This window comes from Aethalodelphis obliquidens, unplaced genomic scaffold (genome assembly GCF_003676395.1).
Source record: "Aethalodelphis obliquidens isolate GAN/ISIS:26980383/991018 unplaced genomic scaffold, ASM367639v1 scaffold3, whole genome shotgun sequence".
NCBI classification, from domain to species: Eukaryota; Metazoa; Chordata; class Mammalia; order Artiodactyla; family Delphinidae; genus Aethalodelphis; species Aethalodelphis obliquidens.
Window position 1 is genome coordinate 26,543,469 of NW_020837947.1, and position 20,035 is coordinate 26,563,503.

At 39.2% G+C, this 20,035-nt stretch overlaps 1 protein-coding gene across 4 annotated transcripts in view; it reads left to right on the plus strand.

Moving 5' to 3' along the window:
- Positions 1-20,035, plus strand: part of MAP3K5 (mitogen-activated protein kinase kinase kinase 5) — a 212,996-nt gene that overhangs the window by 153,451 nt on the left and 39,510 nt on the right. For all 4 annotated transcript variants that reach the window (XM_027085523.1, XM_027085499.1, XM_027085508.1 and 1 more), the window contains exons 15-18: positions 9,272-9,405; positions 16,657-16,784; positions 17,432-17,568; positions 18,492-18,597. In XM_027085523.1, the coding sequence (XP_026941324.1) occupies positions 9,272-9,405; positions 16,657-16,784; positions 17,432-17,568; positions 18,492-18,597 (505 nt within the window). The remainder of the gene's footprint in view (positions 1-9,271; positions 9,406-16,656; positions 16,785-17,431; positions 17,569-18,491; positions 18,598-20,035) is intronic.

Below are 20,035 nucleotides of genomic sequence, written 5' to 3' on the forward strand. Positions count from 1 at the left end.
TATTAGTTTCTGCTGTACAGTAAAGTGAGTCAGTTATACATACACATATAGCCACTCTTTTTTAGATTCTATTCCCATATGGATCATTACAGAGTACTGAATAGAGTTCCCCATGCTATTCAATAGACCCTTATTAGTTATCTATTCTATATATACTAGTGTGTATATGTCAATCCCAATCTCCCAATTTATCCCTCCTCCCCCCACCGCCCCGTTCCCCCCTGGTAACCATACGTTTGTTTTCTACATCTGTGACTCTATTTCTGTTTTGTAAATAAGTTCATTTGTACGATTTTTTTAGATTCCACATATAAGCGATATTACAGGATGTTTGTCTTTCTCTCTCTGACTTACTTCACTCAGTGTGATGATCTCTAGGTCCATCCATGTCGCTGCAAATGGTATTAAAAAAATTTAAAAATTAAAATGAAAAAGCTTTGATGCTACTCTTTGTAGAAGATTTCCGCACCATAGGGCATTCTTACCTCCCTGGCTGTAACTTAGCTTTCCTTTGCACTCTGCGGTCCAGCAATGCCGAACTCCCTTCCATTATTCAGACAGCCAGGCTGTTCCTGCCTCTGGGCTTGACGTGCAGGTGCCCAACTCCACATGCTTTTTCTGCTTTGTCCTACTTGGTGACTGCTTCCTAATATTTTAAGATCCAGCTCAAGGGTCATTTTGACTTTTGAATCATTTTACTTTTGAATCATTTTCAACACCCCTTCTCACTTCCCTCTGCTCTTACAGCACTCTTGCCCACTCCTCTGCCCTAGCTCTTCTCATTGCCTTGTAATTCAGTAGCCTGCACCAGACTGTTTACATCCCAAGGCTGGACTGTGGCTCTCTTTCCCTTTTCACCACAGTCTTGCATGGTGTCAGGCATCCAAGCAGAAGTTCATTCAGAAGGCTTAGAAGGGTTTGAAGCTGGGGAGTGACAAAACCAGAGCTGTTTAAACCATATCTCAAACTGGGAGGAGGGGGATGTGGATTGCAGGGGGGCAGAGTAAATGCTGGGAAATGAGCTTGAAGATTGTTTAATCAATGTTAAGTCCATAATCAAGCTGAATACCATAATCAAGCCACTCAACCCATTCTCTTCATCTCTCTCTCTCTCTCTCTCTCTCTCTCTCTCTCACTCTCTCTCTTTTAGTTCCTTGAAAAAGCCATAAATTACTGAGGTACTTTGGTGTTCAATACAGAATATGTTGTCTTCCTCCTCACGCCTGTCCCAAACATACATATATTCTCCCTCTCTTTTCCCCTCCTCGTCCTTTTTCTTTAATGCATTTGTAATATTTACCTCACTGTTTTATCAAAATGGGCATATGATTGACACAAGCCTCAGGTAATCATAGCAGCTGGCCCTGTGAACCTGTTTATATGTAGTTTCCGGGGTGCATAGAGAGGAAGTTGCCCCCTTGTGGGATGGGTTAGGGACAAGCAAGATAAAAGGAATGTTTTCCTTTCACTCAAACATCTGCTGGATGATGAAATACCTTACCGTTTCTTCTTCTGTTGATTTGTCTCACAGACATTAACAGTGAATGATGGTTTAGAATTCATTTAAATCGATTCAGAGTCATCCAGTAGCACACTGGTTTGTTTTTCTTTGGCATCCTGTTTCTGTTTTTGTACAGATCTCAAGTTGAACATCCACAGTTACTGCACTGCCTGAGAAAAGCTATCACTTCTGGTGTTGTATGATAAGAATATCAGTTTGTTACTCATTCATTTATTCTGTTGTGAGAAAAAAACCTTTTTCCTCTACCACCTCAGGTTCACTAATTGGGAGCCTACAAATTAACTGACGAAAGACAGATTACAGAAGAAAAGACAAAATTTATTTCTGTACGAGGGAACACGCAAAGAAGTGATTCCTGAACAACTAGAGTTAAGAGTTTATTTATCTTAATAAGGAAAGTTCTTAATAGGACTTCAAGGGAAAGCAACATGGTGGGAAACTAATGAGAAACAAGTGGAAGGTACTGAAAGTTTTGAAAAGGTTTGGTTTAGTCATTTCTTATCCAGGTATAAGTGGTCCTAAACCTCCTGGAGAGGGGATCATGGCAGCTGTATTTTTGAGAGACTTTGCTTAAGTCAGCAAAAAAGTTTAGATCAGGCTTTTTCTGCAGCTGCAATTTATTCAGATGTTTTCAGCTTAAAATAATCTTGGTACCACATTAGTGGGTCCAAGTGGATTCTATCAGTTCACTCAACAAGTGTTTATTGGACATCTGTGGAAGGCACTCTCTAGGTGCTGGGGATCGAGCAGAGAACAAAATACAGAAAATCCCTGTCTTCACTGAGCTTGCAGTATAGTGGGAGACTGATAATAAATAAGTGAAATACATGCTATATTTGATAATGATCAGTATAAAGGAGAAAAATTAAGCAGGGAAGGATTTAGGAAGTTACAGTGAAACAGGGTGTATAATTTTAGACAAGGAAGCCAGGGAAGGCTCCTTGAGAAGGGAAGGTCTGAGTAAAGATCTGAGGGAGGAGAGAGCTATGAGATTAGATATTTGTACCTGCAGCGTTTTTCCTATTCTATTAATGCTATTAGTAGCATTAATGTTTTCATGAATTATGAAATGAATTAATGTAGTTATTAATGTTTTCAGCATTTACATATTACTAAGGCGATATAGACTGAAAATTAGCAAAGCTATCGTTTGGCTTTTTGAGGTGACTACTCAGCTAAGGTAATTAGGTGCCGGGGGAAGTACATGGCTTTTTAGAAGGTGGCTGTTCTACTGTGGATCCCTGGACGGTGCAAGGACTAAGTGAGTCATCACTTCGTTGTTTGGCCTTGTCAGGACTGTCTTCCTACGCTCATTCTCCTCCCAGTGCCAGTTTAGGCAGTTGTGGGCAGGCAACAAGAGAGGGCTGATTCTAGAAGCGTCCTCATCACTGCCTCAGAATGCAGTGGTCTCCCTCAGCAACAGCCTGAGTTGCTAGCCCTTTGTCGTAGAAATAGAAGGCGAGCTATATAAGCAGTGTAATTTTATTTTTATTTTTTTAAATACTGAATTTGCCTTGTCCCCACCTTCCTTTTTCTACCTACTTGTCATTTGACAGACCCTGCCTTCCCTTGCCTTTTGGCCAATGCTCTGGTCTACTTTTTCTGGCCATCACATAGATAATTCTCTCTTCTTGTAGATCAGGGCAGTTCTCAAGCCTGCTTTTTCAATTTATATCTCTATATTGTAAGAATAGGAAAAAGGGGTTAAAAAAGATGGAGAAACCAAGCGGCAGCTACCCATTGGAACGGTTTTCAGTTTTACTGAAAGCCCTTTTGATTTTTGCCATGACCACGTCATTTAACAGGAGTCAACTTCTATACATAATATTGTTTTTTTAAAAAGGAATAGTCTGTTGATGCTTTACATTCCTTAGGGAAACTAAAACTTGAGCAGTTTCATCAAGGCTTATATATTCTTCTCTATGTTAAGTAAGTATCCCTGTGGCAAAGCTCCTTTCAATCAAAAATAAATGGATAGCAACACTAAATGTTTTGTTTTGGCACCTGGTTTTTAAAAAGGGTCTCATCAATTTTTTTATAGCCTGATTGATTAATTAAGCCAATAATCACTGAGCCTCTACTACAAGCCAGATATGGCTAAGACTAGGGACAGAGAAATTAAAGTCCTGTTCTCAAAGAGCTCAGAGTACAGACTGGAATGCAGATTTGGGTAAGAGAAGAGTGAAAAAGGTGTGAGCGAGTGAGGGCAGAAGGCCTTGGAAGCATATCAGACCAGAATCTAACCCAGCTTTTGAGGGTCAGGTGGACAGTTCAAGAAAGCTTCCTTGTTTTGAAGGCAGAATTACCTAGGTAGAAAACGCGTATGTGTAAAGGCACAAAGATCTGTGGAACCTCCCTGGGAATTCTGGGGGGACACTGATGAGATAGAAGGTTAGGCACAGAGGCAGAAATAAGGTCCTGAAGGGCATTGATGCCAGGCTAAGGAGTTTGGATTTGATCCAGAAAGTCATGAGGAACGGATAAAGCAGAGGCAGTGGTATGAACATGGAAAGCTCACTTTGGAACTTTGAACTTTGGAAAGTTCACTGTCCACTTAATGGAGAATGAATTAGGGAACAGGGCAACAAGAGAGGAGAAGACAGGGAGGCCAATTAAGAGTCTGTAGAATTAGTACAGAAGCAAGGAAGGCCTGAAATGAGGCAAGAGCAGTGACGATTAACCTGGTGGCATTTGGCAATCAGTTTGATGTGGGGAGTAAGGGAAAGGGAAGAATGGAGTCTAAGATGGCCAAGAGATGTCTACTGTATGCTTGAATAAGTGAATGGGTGTTCATTGGATATTGACAATGTGCTGGAACATCTTTACAGTACTGGTGTTTGGAACCAGAACTAAGAACTAAGATGCAGCTCTCATGCTGTAAAAGGATTTTCCTTCACCATTGGCAGTAGAAGGAACAGAAAACCTGGAACCTGATGAGCTGGTTTAAACCACTGCTCTGACATACTTTCAGTGGAAGATACTTTTGATCATTTGTAAATTGGAGCTAATCATAGACCTTCCCTACTATGACAAAGGCTTATTATGACCATCAAATGAGGTAGGTTATTGAAAGCTGTTTTTTTTTTCTTTTAATTATAGTGCATTATAATAATGTAAGGTGGTGGTAGTACTAGGTTCAGTGTACAGGTTTCTGTCCCTTTGATAGACACACTGGCGAAGATGAGCTACTTTGGTGATGGTCCCTGTCCTGCCTCCTGCCAGCCTGGGTCCTGGCTGGTAGAGTTCCGGCATGCATGGTACAGCATGGCAGAAGTCCGGGCCACAGGATTTGGGTGTAGAGACTTGGACTCCTTCAAGTGGAATTTTTGGACTATGTTTACTGCCTCTTTGCTGGAGTTTTATCTTAGTGTGGGGAAATTGCTAAATGATCCCTGTTTCCTATTCTCTCATCCTGTAAACATATCTAGTTTTCTCCTCTGGTCTAAGACAGCCTTCAACCATATATTAGGTAGCAAGGAGTATTCTCTATTGTACATTGGGTACAGTGTTGCCACCGGGCAAGTAGACACCTGTCTTCCAAAGCTTGGCCTCTTTCCTCTGCCGAAGAAGGGTCTACAACAGGGAGACCAGTGCTCACCCGGTCCTAGCATGTGGGCATAGCTTTCCCCAAAAGCATACAGCCTGATTGCCTTCTGTCAAGGCCTGGAAACCTATTGGAAACAAATAAACAAGCTGGTAACAGTATGCCCCCATATTCCTCATCCTCTGTGACGGTGGTCTCTCAATTTGAGAGTGTATACCCCAGAGAGTTTACCGAGTAATCTGCTTACCTACTTTGTAGGTAATTTGTCCTTGTTATCTCTGCTTTCTTTTATGATCTTCTCTTTGCCTTTCATATTTTGTAGTTTCCCTATATCATATCTGAGTGTGAATTTATTTTTATTTCTCCTACTTAGGGCTCAACTTCTGGAGGTTAGGTTTGAGTCTGTCTCAAATCTGTCTGGCCTTTTTTAGAGTGTCTTATCCTTTTCTCATGTTGCGGATTTCTTATTTTATATCTTTATGTTAAATGTACTTATTTTAGAGTTTCAATTTCTTTTATTTTGTGAAATTTTAGGGATTGATATTTGTCAAACCAGCCAACACTCACTGATGGTGAATTGTTTCATTATATATTTTAAAATTTTGGATTGTGGGCTCAATTTCAGTGGTGCATTATCAGTGAGAATCCTGCATAGCCTGTATTAAGCGAGTCTTCCTTTTAAATGTTTTGCTGTGTTTCTGTTGTCACTCCAGGGATTTCCCAGGCTCAAGACCAATTACGGGTATTAATTATAAGTGTAAATGTGAACTTCAGACAGCATGAGGATCGGCCAATGGTTGGAAGTATTCAGAGGAGACTTGTTTTTGTCAACTCAGAGCTTAGTCTAAGACAGATAAGCTTTCTTTTTGTTTCTCAGTGCAGTGGGCTGACTTCTTTCTAATCTACCATCTCACCATGTTATAGTCCTCAAGGACCCTGGTTTTATGTGTTCCAGCTCTTCACCTTGCATAGGCACAAGGCTTCATTTCCTGTCCCCAATGACCATTAAGACCAAAGTCTCAGATAAGGAATTGGTGAATTGGAGCCCAAAGACCAAATCCAGCCCACCACTTCCCTTGGTAAATAAAGTCTTATTGGAACAAAACCATGCCCATTTGAATAGGCTATTTACAGTGGCAGAGTTGAGTCAATGCCACAGAGATCGTTTGGCTCACAAATCAGAAAATGTTCAATATCTGGCCATTTACAGAAAGTGTTTGCCAACCTCTGCCCTAGATTAATAAGTCTGAAAGCCCTGCCCTCATCCCCACCGCTTGGGCTGCAGGGACATCATTTCTTGTGATTATCCCTTTAGTGTTCCTTTTCCTCTTAATCTCTAGCTCCTTGAAGTCTTCTTTATGTTTTTATAAGCCTGGCTAGGCAATAAAAGTATTTTATTTTATCTAGGTATTTTGGACAGGAACATTTTCTTTTTTTTTTTTAAGTGATAATGTTTTTTTAAATTTTACTTATTTATTTATTTATTGACTGCATTGGGTCTTCATTGCTGCACACAGGCTTTCTCTAGTTGCGGTGAGTGGGGGCTACTCTTCGTTATGGTGTGGAGCACAGGCTCTAGGTGCACGGGCTTCAGTAGTTGTGGCATACGGGCTCTGTAGTTGTGGCTTGTGGGCTCTAGAGCACAGGCTCAGTACTTGTGGCGCACAGACTTAGTTGCTCCACAGCATGTGGGATCTTCCCGGACCAGGGATCGAACCCGTGTCCCCTGCATTGGCAGGTGGATTCTTAACCACTGCGCCACCAGGGAAGCCCAACATTTTCACATACCTAGCCTACTGTATTGCCAAAACCAGAAACTTATTCTACTGTCTTTGGATAGTAATATATTCTTCTTTTTTGTATTTTCTTGACTGACCACTTAACTTGATCATTTAAAATTTTTCTTTCTTTTCTAATGCAATTCTTTTTTTTTTTAACATCTTTATTAGAGTATAATTGCTTTACAATGGTGTGTTAGTTTCTGCTTTATAACAAAGTGAATCAGCTATACATATACATATATCCCCATATCTCCTCCCTCTTGCGTCTCCCTCCCACCCTCCCTATCCCACCCCTCTACGTGGACACAAAGCACCAAGCTGATCTCCCTGTGCTATGCAGCTGCTTCCCACTAGCTGTCTATTTTAGATTTGGTAGTGTATATATGTCCATGCCACTCTCTCACTTTGTCCCAGCTTACCCTTCCCCCTCCCCGTGTCCTCAAGTGCATTCCCTATGTCTACGTCTTTATTCCTGTCCTGCCCCTAGGTTCTTCATTACCATTTTTTTTTTAGATTCCATATATATGTTTTTGTTTTTGTTTTTCTCTTTCTGACTTACTTCACTCTGTTTGACAGTCTCTAGGTCCACCCACCTCACTACAAATAACTCAGTTTCGTTTCTTTTTATGGCTGAGTAATATTCCATTGTATATATGTGCCACATCTTCTTTATCCATTCATCTGTCGATGAACACTTAGGTTGCTTCCATGTCCTGGCTACTGTAAATAGGGCTGCAATGAACATTGTGGTACATGACTCTCTTTGAATTATGGTTTTCTCAGCATATATGCCCAGTAGTGGGATTGCTGGGTTGTATGGTAGTTCTATTTTTAGGTTTTTATGGAAGCTCTGTACTGTTCTCCATAATGTCTATATCTAATGCAATTCTTTAAAGCCATGAAATTTTTCATCTCCTTGTCATTCTTTTCAACTATTTTGTAATTCCCATGATCATTTACTTTTTAATCCCTTGATAATTTTAAACTGTAATAGTCAGTTTTCAAACATAGTTTTTGGCTATCTTATTTTTAATATCTTATAGTCAAAGATCATGGTTTTTATGATAGCTATTCTTTGAAATTTGTCTAAATTTTCTTTGTGGCTTAATATGTGACTAATTATTTTATGTCTTTCATATATGCACAAAAGGAATTTATATCTGGATACAGGGTTCTCTCTGTATTTGTTATACCAAACTTGTTATTTGTGCCATTAGGGTCTCTATTTTGAATTTGTCTGCTAGATATATTGGTTACTAAAAGAGTTCTATTAAAACCTATTGTGATTTATATTTGTCTATTTTTCTCTGTAATTTTGTCAGCTCTGTATATTTTAAGGCTATGTTGTTAGTGACTGTCAGATCATTATCCTCTTTTGGATGATTTTTTTGTTTTAAAGTTAACTTTGCAGGTTTATGAATGTTAGAAATCAGGGTTTTTTTAATGGCTAACTCAAACCCTTCGGTGAGTTGAACCTAGCTATGTGCTGCCAGTTTTATACTCTAGCAAAATGTAGACAAAAGAAGGAGCTTGTGCTTATGGTCTCTCCTGCTGGTTTGTAGTTTTACATTGGGTTTCTACAGACACTTGGCTTGATCATTTGATGACCCTGAATCCTGTAGTTTAAGTTCACAACAAAAGATGTGCCTTTCTGGGTGACACCTCCAGGTCTGAGAAGGTCTCTCCCTACCAAATGTCACTATACCCCTTTCATTTGATCCATTTTCCATATTCAACTGACACGCTTGACACTTTGGGGTTTAGGGCTGTAAATATTTCCTTTTTACATCAAAAATGAAATTTTTCCTTCATTTTTATTTTTAAAATGTTTTTTAATCTTGGGGAATTGGGAATCGGGGCTGAAGTACAAATAATCCTTACTTTATTATTGTCAACCAGTAGGACCTCAAAATTTTCCTCTTACGCAAAGCCTTTCAGTGGTTTTATTCCCCTGGCAGAATGTGAAATACTTTCATAGTACCAAAAGCTGAAAAACGAAAGAAAGGTTAATGAGATGTGATAGCTATTGATAGACATGTGATGCTACATTGTGATGTAGCTACATTGCTACATTGATAGACATTGATGCTGATAGACATTGATGAGATAGACTCATCTCCAGAATCAATGAAGACCAGGATTCAGTGGGTAGAAAAACTCCAAGTGGGCTTTTGGAGAAGCACCTTTACAGATTTAAATACAGTCCCCCCTCTATTCATAACAGTTGTGAAAATATGAACACACTATGCTCTATGTTGAGTCTGTATTTTGGTTCTTGAAGCTGCTGCTTTGAACTTCGTCTTATTCTTTCCCTTGTTAAAGCCATTTGATAAAATAAGAAAAAATGCTCTTGGAAAAAGTTGATGTTTAAAATGTGGACTGCAACTAATTTTCAATCTTCTCTCCCCCTTTTTCCTTTTGCAGTATGACTATGAATATGACGAAAATGGTGACAGAGTCGTTTTAGGAAAAGGCACTTATGGGATAGTTTATGCAGGTCGAGATATGAGCAACCAAGTCAGAATCGCCATTAAGGAAATCCCAGAGAGAGATAGCAGGTACAGTAATTGTGACTAATGAAAGCTGTTTTCTAAGGTATTTTGGTTGTTAATAGCATTTAAAAAAATATTTTGGTAATATTCTAATTAATGAAACTCTGTCTGAAAACTCCGTGGCTTTAGTTAGCTCCCTCTGAGGTTTAGCTGCTGCATCATTCAGTGATTCAAGCACAACACTTTAGTGGGGAAGGATGGCATCTCCGAGGTAACAAGGACAGGACCTTCAAAGAGAAGAAAAGAGAAGAGTCCTGTGTGTGTTGGGCTCAGGTTTTGTTGGATCATGGTTGGTTTATTATCTAGATAGATGGGGAATAAGCACCGGCAGAAATGGTTTGAACCAGGGGTTCCAATTTCCAGTCAGACATGTAATGACGTTGGAAGTCAGCACTCCATCCTAAACAGCAAGTGGAGAGCTGAACAAACTGAGAAATCAACAACTCTTACTTTTTCCAAGCCGTTGGAAAAGCGACGTCACAGGGCAAACCACCGCCCCCCACATTGGAGACACAGTTGTAGGGCAGAAGCCCTATCAGATCCTCACAAAGAATGTCAGAGAAAGTCCCCTTCCCCAGGCTTCCTGCGGAGGTAGAGGGGAAATAACCATTTGGAAATACACCTGTTCTTAACAAGGCCTGCCCTCAAGAGAAATTATTCTACCAGAGCCTAAACTCTGTGTCATCAGAGCCTAACTAACATAGGGGAAGAGACATGCCCAACCCCAGGCCCCTCTACCCATCCTATTCCACCGAAGCGGGGACTGAGAAACATTTGTGAAGTTCACAGCTCAGCAGTGCAGGCTCTCTAAAAGACAAGAGACTAATTCACAAAACCACAGAACAATGCTTCCCCTCACCCCACACCTCAACACCATACCACTAAAGGTCTATTTAGCAGAGTTCTTTTTACCTGATACATCATGTCCAGATTTCCACAGCTTTTTTTGTTTGTTTGTTTTGGGTTTTTTTACAAAGCATACTGAAAGGCAGCAAATACAGTTTGAAGACACAGAGCAGGCATGAGAACCAGACTCAGATATGACAGGGATGTTGGAATTATCAGACTGGCAAATTTAAAACAACTGTGATTAATACGCTAAGGGCTCTACTGGAAAAAGTAGAAAACATTCAAGAACAGATGTCAGTGTAAATGGAGAGATGGAAATGCTAAGAAAGAATGGAAAAGAAATGCTAGAGGTGAAAAACACTGTAACAGAAATGAGTTTGAGGATATGTTGATAGAAACATTCGAAACTGATAAGCAAAGAGAAAAAAAGACTGAAAAAATTGAACAGAACATCCAAAAACTGTGAGTTGACTATAAAAGGTGTGACATACCTAAAGGGAATACCAGAAAGAAAAGAGAAGGAGAAGAAATATTTGAGGAAATGGTTTGAACCACACATAATGGGGCCTTGAGGAAGATGGAATGGTTTTTAGGAACAAGAAAGTTGTGCGGGGAGCAGGACAGCTGTGGTGGCAGGGTTATCTGTTGCTCCGTGCTCCAGTGCTCTGTCCTACCATTTGTTTCTCCAAACAACAATTCTCTCTTCTCTCAATCTCATGATTTCTGCTGCCTCATAGCTTTTCTTACGGCTTCTCTTTGTAAGGTAGCTGCTCCTACAATCAATTATTTACATTTTCTACATGTTGTGGATTCAGACTCTGAAAGAGAGAGAATTGGATTGAGTCTCTTGTTGCAACATTTCTTATTCGGCCAAACTTCAATGCTGGGCTACATCATGGATTTATTTTGGCTGTCCCTCAAGTTCACGGTATTTGGCTACCGTGGTACAGTCACATGATTGGCTTTCTTCAGAAAGGCCACTCCTATGTTTACCCAACCTCTCCACTTGTAAATCTAAAAGGCACCTCAAGGTTAACATGGCCCAAGCTGAACCATGGAGTTTTTACCCTCAAATGTACTTGACCTGCAGGATTCCCTATCTCAGTTAATCTCACCCCACCCATCCAGGTGTTGAGGCTACTAGAATTCATTTGGATTCCTCTCTGTCTCAGTTTATGTTACTCCATCATAAGTTCTACTGTTGTCTCAACCTCTAATGCTTTCTGAATTTTTCCACTCTTTCCCATCACCAGTCTAAGCCTTCGGGTTTCCCACGCAGACTCCTTACTGCAACTGATTCATAACTAGTCTCTGCATTTGAGGTAGGAGATAGATGGGCCCCTGGGCTGGACAGCTGGTGTTTGTCAAGTGGAGTAAAATTGAAGCCTTGTTTTCCCTAGACACTCGAAGGACAAAATTAGTGGCCGGAGCTGAACTCTGCTGAGGTAAAGAGATAAGATGACCACTCCTAAGGTCAGGGAAAACTTCCCAGTCTGCACATGCACAGGAAGGAAGCCTCCTTGGGGGTCAAAAAGGGAGGGGGCACCACCCCATAATAAGTGTGGACATGCACCCACAGGCCTCTGCAGTGGAATCCATCTTAGCAAAAAATTGTGCACGCATGTTGGGGAACAGGTCAGGTGTGAAAAAAGAAACAAGGTAATTGGCCAAAGGTAAACAAAGACCTGGAAGGACTGTCCTATATGAGTGATTTAAATCACCTCTTTACTGCACTCCTCCTCTTTAGAGAGGACGCCTGTACCCTTTCTCTCTGGGTGTGTATTTCTGCCTTGCTTCTGTCTTAAATAAACAAATGGTTCTTAGTGTGCTCTCCCACTTGTTGTGCTGTGTCTCTAATAATAAACTTTGTGCCTGTTTTACAGTTTTTGCCTCCTTGAAACATTCTTGCTTTCAAACGGGGACAAGAACTGGGGGAACTTTGCTTCTAGCCTCTAGCCCCTGGTGGACTAGCAGCTAGGATTCCTGGTTTTCATCCAGGCTACCCAGGTTCGACTTCTGTGTAGACAACTAAGATCTCTTCAAGCCCGCTCACTGCTGGCTCTCCAAGATCACTTCACTCTTTCCTCCACTCCTACTCCACCCTTCCAGAACCCTTAGCATAGACATCTGCCTCCCTCTGGGGCCTCACCTTCTCTATTGCAGCCACGCTGTCCTCTCTCTGTCCATCAGGCCCACCAAGGCTCAGTCCCCAGATTTTGGCAGGATTGCCTCATTTTCATCAGTTAGGTCCCAGTTCAATTCTCAGGCCCTCAGAGACGCCTTCTCTGATTACCCCAAGCTGAAAAAAAACACCTTTCTTTCCCATGCATCCAGTGTCCCAGGCCTCAGCTCTCTTTCTGCTTCTCCATCCTTAGTCTCCATCCTTGGTGCATGACTGTGACAAGGGGCCACTGTGCCTTCAGCCTCCATATCTGCATTCCAGGCAGGAAGAGGAAAAAGGAAAACAAAGTTTCTCAGAAATGTCCAGCATACTTTCGCTTCTGTTTCATTGGCCAAAAGTGGACACCCATAACTACAAAGGAGGCTAGAAACTCCATAGCTATTAAGTTGGCCAGTTGTTTCTCCAAACAAAATCATAAAAAGAGGGAAGAACAGATATTAGATAGGCAGACAGTAAATTCAATTTTATGTTTTCTGTGGTATTTTTGCAGTTTCCCCTTGGTTAGTTCATGAGACATATATATGAGTTCTTACGGGATGGTGATAGAAACTATTCATTAAATACCTAAGGGAATATACATAAATTTGTCATATTAAAATTTTTGTTAAATATTCCTATAGGTTCGTAAGTATTATATACATAGAGTGGATTTTTAAGCAATACAAGATTTTAAAGTGTTGTCACTATCAAATTGCTGCAGCAAGCTCACTAATCTGCAGCAACATCACCTCCTTTCCCACCACCAGATAAATTTAAATAGGTACTTGGAAGGAAACCACTTTTAAAACTATCTTTGTAGCTTAAGTTTATTCAGCTGCCACTGTGCACACACAGAGTACACCAACACCAATAAAGATCCGTTTGGTATAATATGGGTTGTTTGAAAATACTTGTGTGACAAGCCCTTCTCTTGAACAACTAGTGTGGGACATCTTTTTGTTACCTCTAAAAGAAGATTGCAGTGAAGTCTATCATGTTATCGTGAGATATAGCACACAAAGGTATTTCTACCTTTGTGACCTGGAGAGGTTTTTTCAGGTTGCTTTTGGTAGCAGTTACAAAGGATAATTGCTAAGATGGTAGAATGGGTATGAATAATGCGTAATCCTGCATATAGTAACCACTGCCATCTGGGGTGAAGGATCATAGCAACAAAAACAGCTTCTTCTGTGTTTCCCTCACATTCTAAAAACGCTTCGTTAGAGCATCACAGTCGTCGTAAGAGCGAGCTGGTGCATTTTACGGACACTCTCATAGTCTGTCTCAGCTAGTTGTTCGTCTCAGGTTGGCTTCCGCTAACATTCTACACACCCCTCAACTATTAACTTAGATCAGGTATTTCCACCCAGCTGTATACTAGAGCCATTTGGGGAACTTTACTGATACTCAGGCCCTACCCCTCAGAATTCTGGGGTGGGTCGTGGGCATTGATATTTTTAAAAATCCTTCCGGGAGATACAAATGTCCAGCCGAGGTTGGGAACCACTGCTTTGGATGGTTGTAGTGGGAATTTGACTCAGCAGAGGTGCTCTGGAGACATGTATGACTTAATAATTTTTCAAAACTAAATGTGTGTATCTCTATCTGTACCATTTCTTCTTTCTATTGTCACAGCTAATTGAGAAGAAACGGGATTTTTTTGTATTTCCTGTAGACGAACATTGCTTATTGACCTGAGCAAATTATAATTTCATGCTAGTTCAGTGCTTGATACTTAAACTTTCACTTACATTTAGTGAGGATTGCTAGGTGTTACTAATCATTTCCATATTGGAGAAAAGTTCTTTTTCTTAGCCAGGATGAATCCTGACTATTATTGTAACTTTGAGCTATCCTTTGGTTACGTAAGGAGGAGCGTGTGTAATACATTTGCTTCTCCAGGATCTTATATTTAAACATTTATGATTGATATTTAATAGAGTGTCAGGGGTGGGAGCCCTTTAATTATCATAAACTGAGTTAGCCTCTTGCTTCAGATAATTTAGGCATCTTGATCTACCAAATCTATAGAATTGGCCCAATATTGCCACTGTTTTATTTCATGCATATCAAGAGCAATCTTAGTAATTAGTGTTAATAAATTGTTTTAAACTCCATGGAAAAAGTAACTTGTAAATGTCTTCATAGTTGAGAGTCATTACCTAAGGATCTTCTTGGTAACACTGGTATTTCTTGTGTTAACTCATTCAAGCAATATTCAAAATGGTGTTGTCCCTAACTGATACCTTGTTAAGGGGGTTAGTTTAATACCAGCCTTTAGTTCCTAGAGCAATTCTAAAGAAAACTAAAATTAGTAAAAGATCTAATATACAAGTCAATTTTTTGTTGTTGTTGGCAGCTTTCTGAGTAATATTTCACAGAATATAAAAGTTTGTTTAAATTAAATGTATTTGTAGGAATTCCCTGGCAGTCCAGTGGTTAGGACTCAGCGCTTTCACTGCCAGATCCTGGGTTCAATCCCTGGTCAGGGAACTAAGATCCCACAAGCTTGGCAGCATGGCCAATAAATAAATAAGTAAATAAATTTGTAAAATATATTTTAAAATTAATTAATTAAATGAATTTGGGTTTTTTGTAACCTACTAATACATTATTCAATACTAACTGATTCTAGTATTTCTTACTGGCATTCCAAAAAAAATCCATTCTCCTTATATGGATTTGCCATTATAAGATCTGAGCATTTCTTACATGTAGAACTGAAGCAAATTATGAGGCAGTACACTTGTATTTTATGTTTTAGTGGTTAATGCCTTTCATACCTGTAGCCTCCATTGTACGAGAGAAAAAAATTAGGGAATAGCTTTGAGTCTCTGTTTATGTTTATCGTTGCTGACATCCTACCACAGTTAGTTATACAATAATTATAGTAATATAATATATGATGGTATGTTAATATTCAGGATTGTTAAGAGCCTACAAACTTCATAGTACTTCAGATAATCATCAAAAGTGTTGTTCTGATTCCACATATATGCATTAATATATGATATTTGTTTTTCTCTTTCTGACTTCACTCTGTATGATGATCTTATTTACAAAGCAGAAATAGAGACACAGATGTAGAGAACAAACATGGACACCAAGTGGGGAAAGTGGAGGGTGGGGGGAAGGGGGTGGGATGAGTTGGGAGATTGGGATTGACATGTATACACTAATATGTATAAAATAGATAACTAATAAGAACTTGCTGTATAAAAAATAAATAAAATTCAAAAAAAATGTATGGGTACCAAAGGGGAAGGGGGGGATGAATTGGGAGATTGGGATTGACATATATACACTATTGATATTATAAATAAAATAGGTAACAAGTGAGAACCTACTGTATAGCATAGGGAACTCTACTCTGTGCTCCGTGGTGACCTAAATGGGAAGGAAATACAAAAAAGAGGGGATATATGTATATGTATAGCTGATTCACTTTGCTGTACAGTAGACACTAACACAATATTGTAAGGCAACTATACTCCAACAAAAATTTTAAAAAAAAAAGTGTTGTTCTGTCTGTTCTAGAAATACAAAACACTTTCATCTTATAATTTGATAAAGCAGTATATACCAAGTACATGATTTTGAGGTCTGGTCTAAAACTGGTCTTTCAGTATGGAGGCTCGGTTAGGATTGGGTAAAAAAATTATGGTAGAATAGAATTGGATAGAATAGAATCAAGGAGGCTTGGCATATAATGGTTTTATGTTTTCTACTGAAGAGTTGCTGGGCCTTTCAGTAAGTTCTGGAATGAATATTAAAATTATTTGCAATTTTTATCTTCCTGAGCAAGAATCTCCTGGAATAATAAACTTATGAAGCCAGTGGAATAGAAGGTCATGTTAATGTGGACAGTGAGCTGTGTGGATGATTTCAGTTTTCCTGGGTTCAAATCTTAGCTCTTTCACTTACTAGCCTCGAGATCTTGGGCAGGTTAGTTATCCTCTCTGTGAATCAATTTCCTTATCTGTAACATGGACGTCTTAGTAGTACCTTCTCATGGGCTTGTTGTGAGAAATGAGTTAATATATACAGAAGACCTAGAACAGTACCTGACACATTTCCCCTTAGACCCTACCAGGGCTCCAACTTCACAGAATTTATGTGATGAGAAATAAAGGGCTTAGATGGTCATATTTGATTTCATATATGGGAATTTTCCATTTGTATTGCTTAAATTTTTACACAAAAGTCTGGCTACATAATTAGCTCACTGGCATTTGCATGTCTTTCAGATACTCCCAGCCCCTACATGAAGAAATAGCACTGCATAAGCATCTGAAGCACAAAAATATTGTTCAGTATCTGGGCTCTTTCAGTGAGAATGGTTTCATTAAAATCTTCATGGAGCAGGTCCCAGGGGGTAAGAGATGGTTTTCTTTCTTTAAAAAGTGTAAGTTTCTTCTATATATAAATAAGCTACAAGGATATATTGTACAACACAGGGATTATAGCCAATATTTTATAACTATAAATGGAATATAACCTTTAAAAAATATGAATCACTATGTTGTACACCTGAAACTTATATAATATGGTACATCAACTATATCTCAATAAAAATAAATAAATAAAGTATAGGAAAACCTCAGAAAACAACTTACTTTAAAAAAATATGTTTCTAGGGCCTTGAAGAGGAGTAAAATTGAATGGGATTTACTAGTTTACAGGTCTTAATTTGTCTAAATGTACAGAAAAATTTGACATATGACATTACCTTACAGTTTATCAGGGGACAATAAATAAGTATCAGAACTGTTTTTGTATCAATCATCGTGACTTGGATTAAGGTTAGCAAGCTGAGTGGTCTTTGACTGTGTTTGATAATGACCATCTTCAGAGCAGGGACACTTTCCTATTTATATTTGAGCCCAAGTACTGTATCTAGTATAGTACCTGGGCCACTGTTAATAACCAATAAATGTTAGTTTAAATTCATGGTACATTATTAACGTGCTTTAAAGAATTCATTTGGATAAGATTTTATCCACTGTCTCTCCCTACTTACAGGAAGTCTTTCAGCTCTCCTTCGTTCCAAATGGGGCCCACTGAAAGACAACGAGCAAACAATTGGCTTTTATACCAAGCAAATACTGGAAGGATTGAAATACCTCCATGACAATCAGATAGTTCACCGGGATATAAAGGTAGGATGAGCTAGGATTCATTCTCCTAAATTCCCTGATGAGTAATTGTTTTATTTGCAAAAGTCATATTGTCTTATGCGTAGTAATTTGGAATGATAAGTAAATCCTAGAAACAGCAGAAATATATCACTCTGCCCTGAGTCAGTTATTGATATTCATGTCTTATCTCTTCTACTCAAGGAATAAACCCCTTAACCATGTTCAACCAAAAAAGATTCAGTTTGCACTATATGCCTGGCCCTGTTTCAGGTGCCCTGTGGGACTGGTGGCTCAGCAGAACAAAGTTAAACAGGATATGGTCCTTGCTCCCGAGAGACTTACAGGCTGGTTAATCTTTGTATACTTACTACTCAGTAAATATTTGTTCAATTAATGGATGAATAGTTAGAAGGAAAAAATAAAATCCCCACTTCTCACAAGTATCATATACTCATGTGTTGAACTAAAATTAGATAATTTATGAAATTCTCCTTAAAAAGGGAAGATTCGGAACTAGTAAATTTATGACAAAGTCTGGACTATTGAAAGTAAGTTAATATTACTACCCTAAAACCAACCCAAATACCCATTTATTTGTGCTGCCCCTAAATATTCCAGGAAAAAAGTAAAACAACATAGAAAAGAAAGGAAAGTGATTGAGAAGTTAAAAATATTGTAAGTTATCATACCCATATCACACACAAATAGCCCCTACTATCTGTAAACCTCGTTTGACCTTGTGACCTGAGTAGCAGATTGTGAACTGATAATGTGTAAACGAAAGTGGTGTCGAGAATTCACTACTGAGATTAACTATTAAGGAAGAGTACACAATCAGTGTCCTTTTTGCTGTAAGGATACCTTTACTTACTAGACTTTCAAACCAACAACAAACAATATTGGAAGAAAGATAACATTTTTGATTAAAATTCTCTCTTCTCTAGGGTGACAATGTGTTGATTAATACCTATAGTGGTGTTCTCAAGATCTCTGATTTCGGGACATCAAAGAGGCTTGCTGGCATAAATCCATGTACTGAAACTTTTACTGGTATGTTTTTGCAATGATGATAAAGACCTTATGTAATTAAAGAAATAATTACTGCATTTGAGCATAATGTGAGAGAGAAATTTAGTCTGTGTTCTCACCAACATTAATGTTGATATCGTTTGATGCCCTGAAAAATGTTATAGAGAATTTGATCTGGCCCATTTCTTACCTCGTATTTATATGACTCGCTCAGGCTCCTGCTTAATGCTGCTGAAGATTTTTTTTTAACTCTCAATTTGTTACTTGTTTTTCTTTTCACGTCATTACTTCTCTCCTGGTTGGTCTACAACCACTATAATCCCGACAAGATTCCTTTTTTTAACGTTTCTTTAGCCCAGCCTCTCAGTGATTCTTACTTAAACTTTAATCATTTCCCATTTGGACTGTGAGTTCCCTCTTTCCTAATCTGTTTACTCCCTGTGGTCTGTTCCCCTACACAGCACATAAATAACTAAGATTTCAATTCAGAAAAAGGAAGTGACTCACTAACTCAGAAGCAGGGTGGGGAGAAAGCTTTCCCCGAGAAATTAGGCAATGCAGCTACTGAGCTGCCGCTGGAGCAAAATCCTGGGAGGGTGGAGACAAAGTGATTTCCAAACAGGTGACAGTAGCCAAGAGGAAACAGAGGCTCAGAGAGATTGACTGCCCAACAGTTATGGGGAGGACATCTGGAACTCCAATCCTGCTCTCCACTCCAAGTTTTTACCACTCCATTATTCTGCTGATTCTCATGAAATGTTAAGTTCTTGTTATTGGGAATTCCCTGGCGGTCAGTGGTTAGGACTCAGTGCTTGCACTGCTTTGGCCCTGGGTTCAATCTCTGGTCAGGGAACTAAGACCCTGCAAGTGGCATGGTGCGGCCAAAAAAAAAAAAAAAAAAAGATAATGAATTATCTTTGGTCTAATATAAAGCAAAATGGACAGATGTCCCCCTTTCTGAATTCTGTGAGGAGGTGGCATGGCCTCCATTTTGCAGATGAGGAAATTCAGAGAGAGAAGGGACTTCATACCCAGAAGAAACGATAGAACTCAGATTTGTAATCTACCCCTTGTTCTTTGCTTTGATCTTCTTGCCCAGTCCAAGAATCTGTTCTGGAAGCCTGGAAAGGGGAAAGGAAGAGAGAGAGAAAGTCTATAAGGCTTCGCCTCAGAACATTCAATCAGCAAATTCTCTGACCCCATTCCTACTCTCACGGTAGTGGGTATTTCAGGGCACAGAATTAAACACATTTACAATGTATTTTTTTGAACAAAATAAATTTCATCCTTCTAGCAACTTTAAATATATTTACATTTCTTTTCCTCATACTCCCTCCATTTGGCAAGAGTCACTTTAGATGGTGCCAAGACTCAGTAATTTCTGCAAAGAAAATCCTTACTTTCAGACTCTTGATTTGGGCAAGGTGTTAATTTACTATCTGCTGCTTATCTTTAAAAC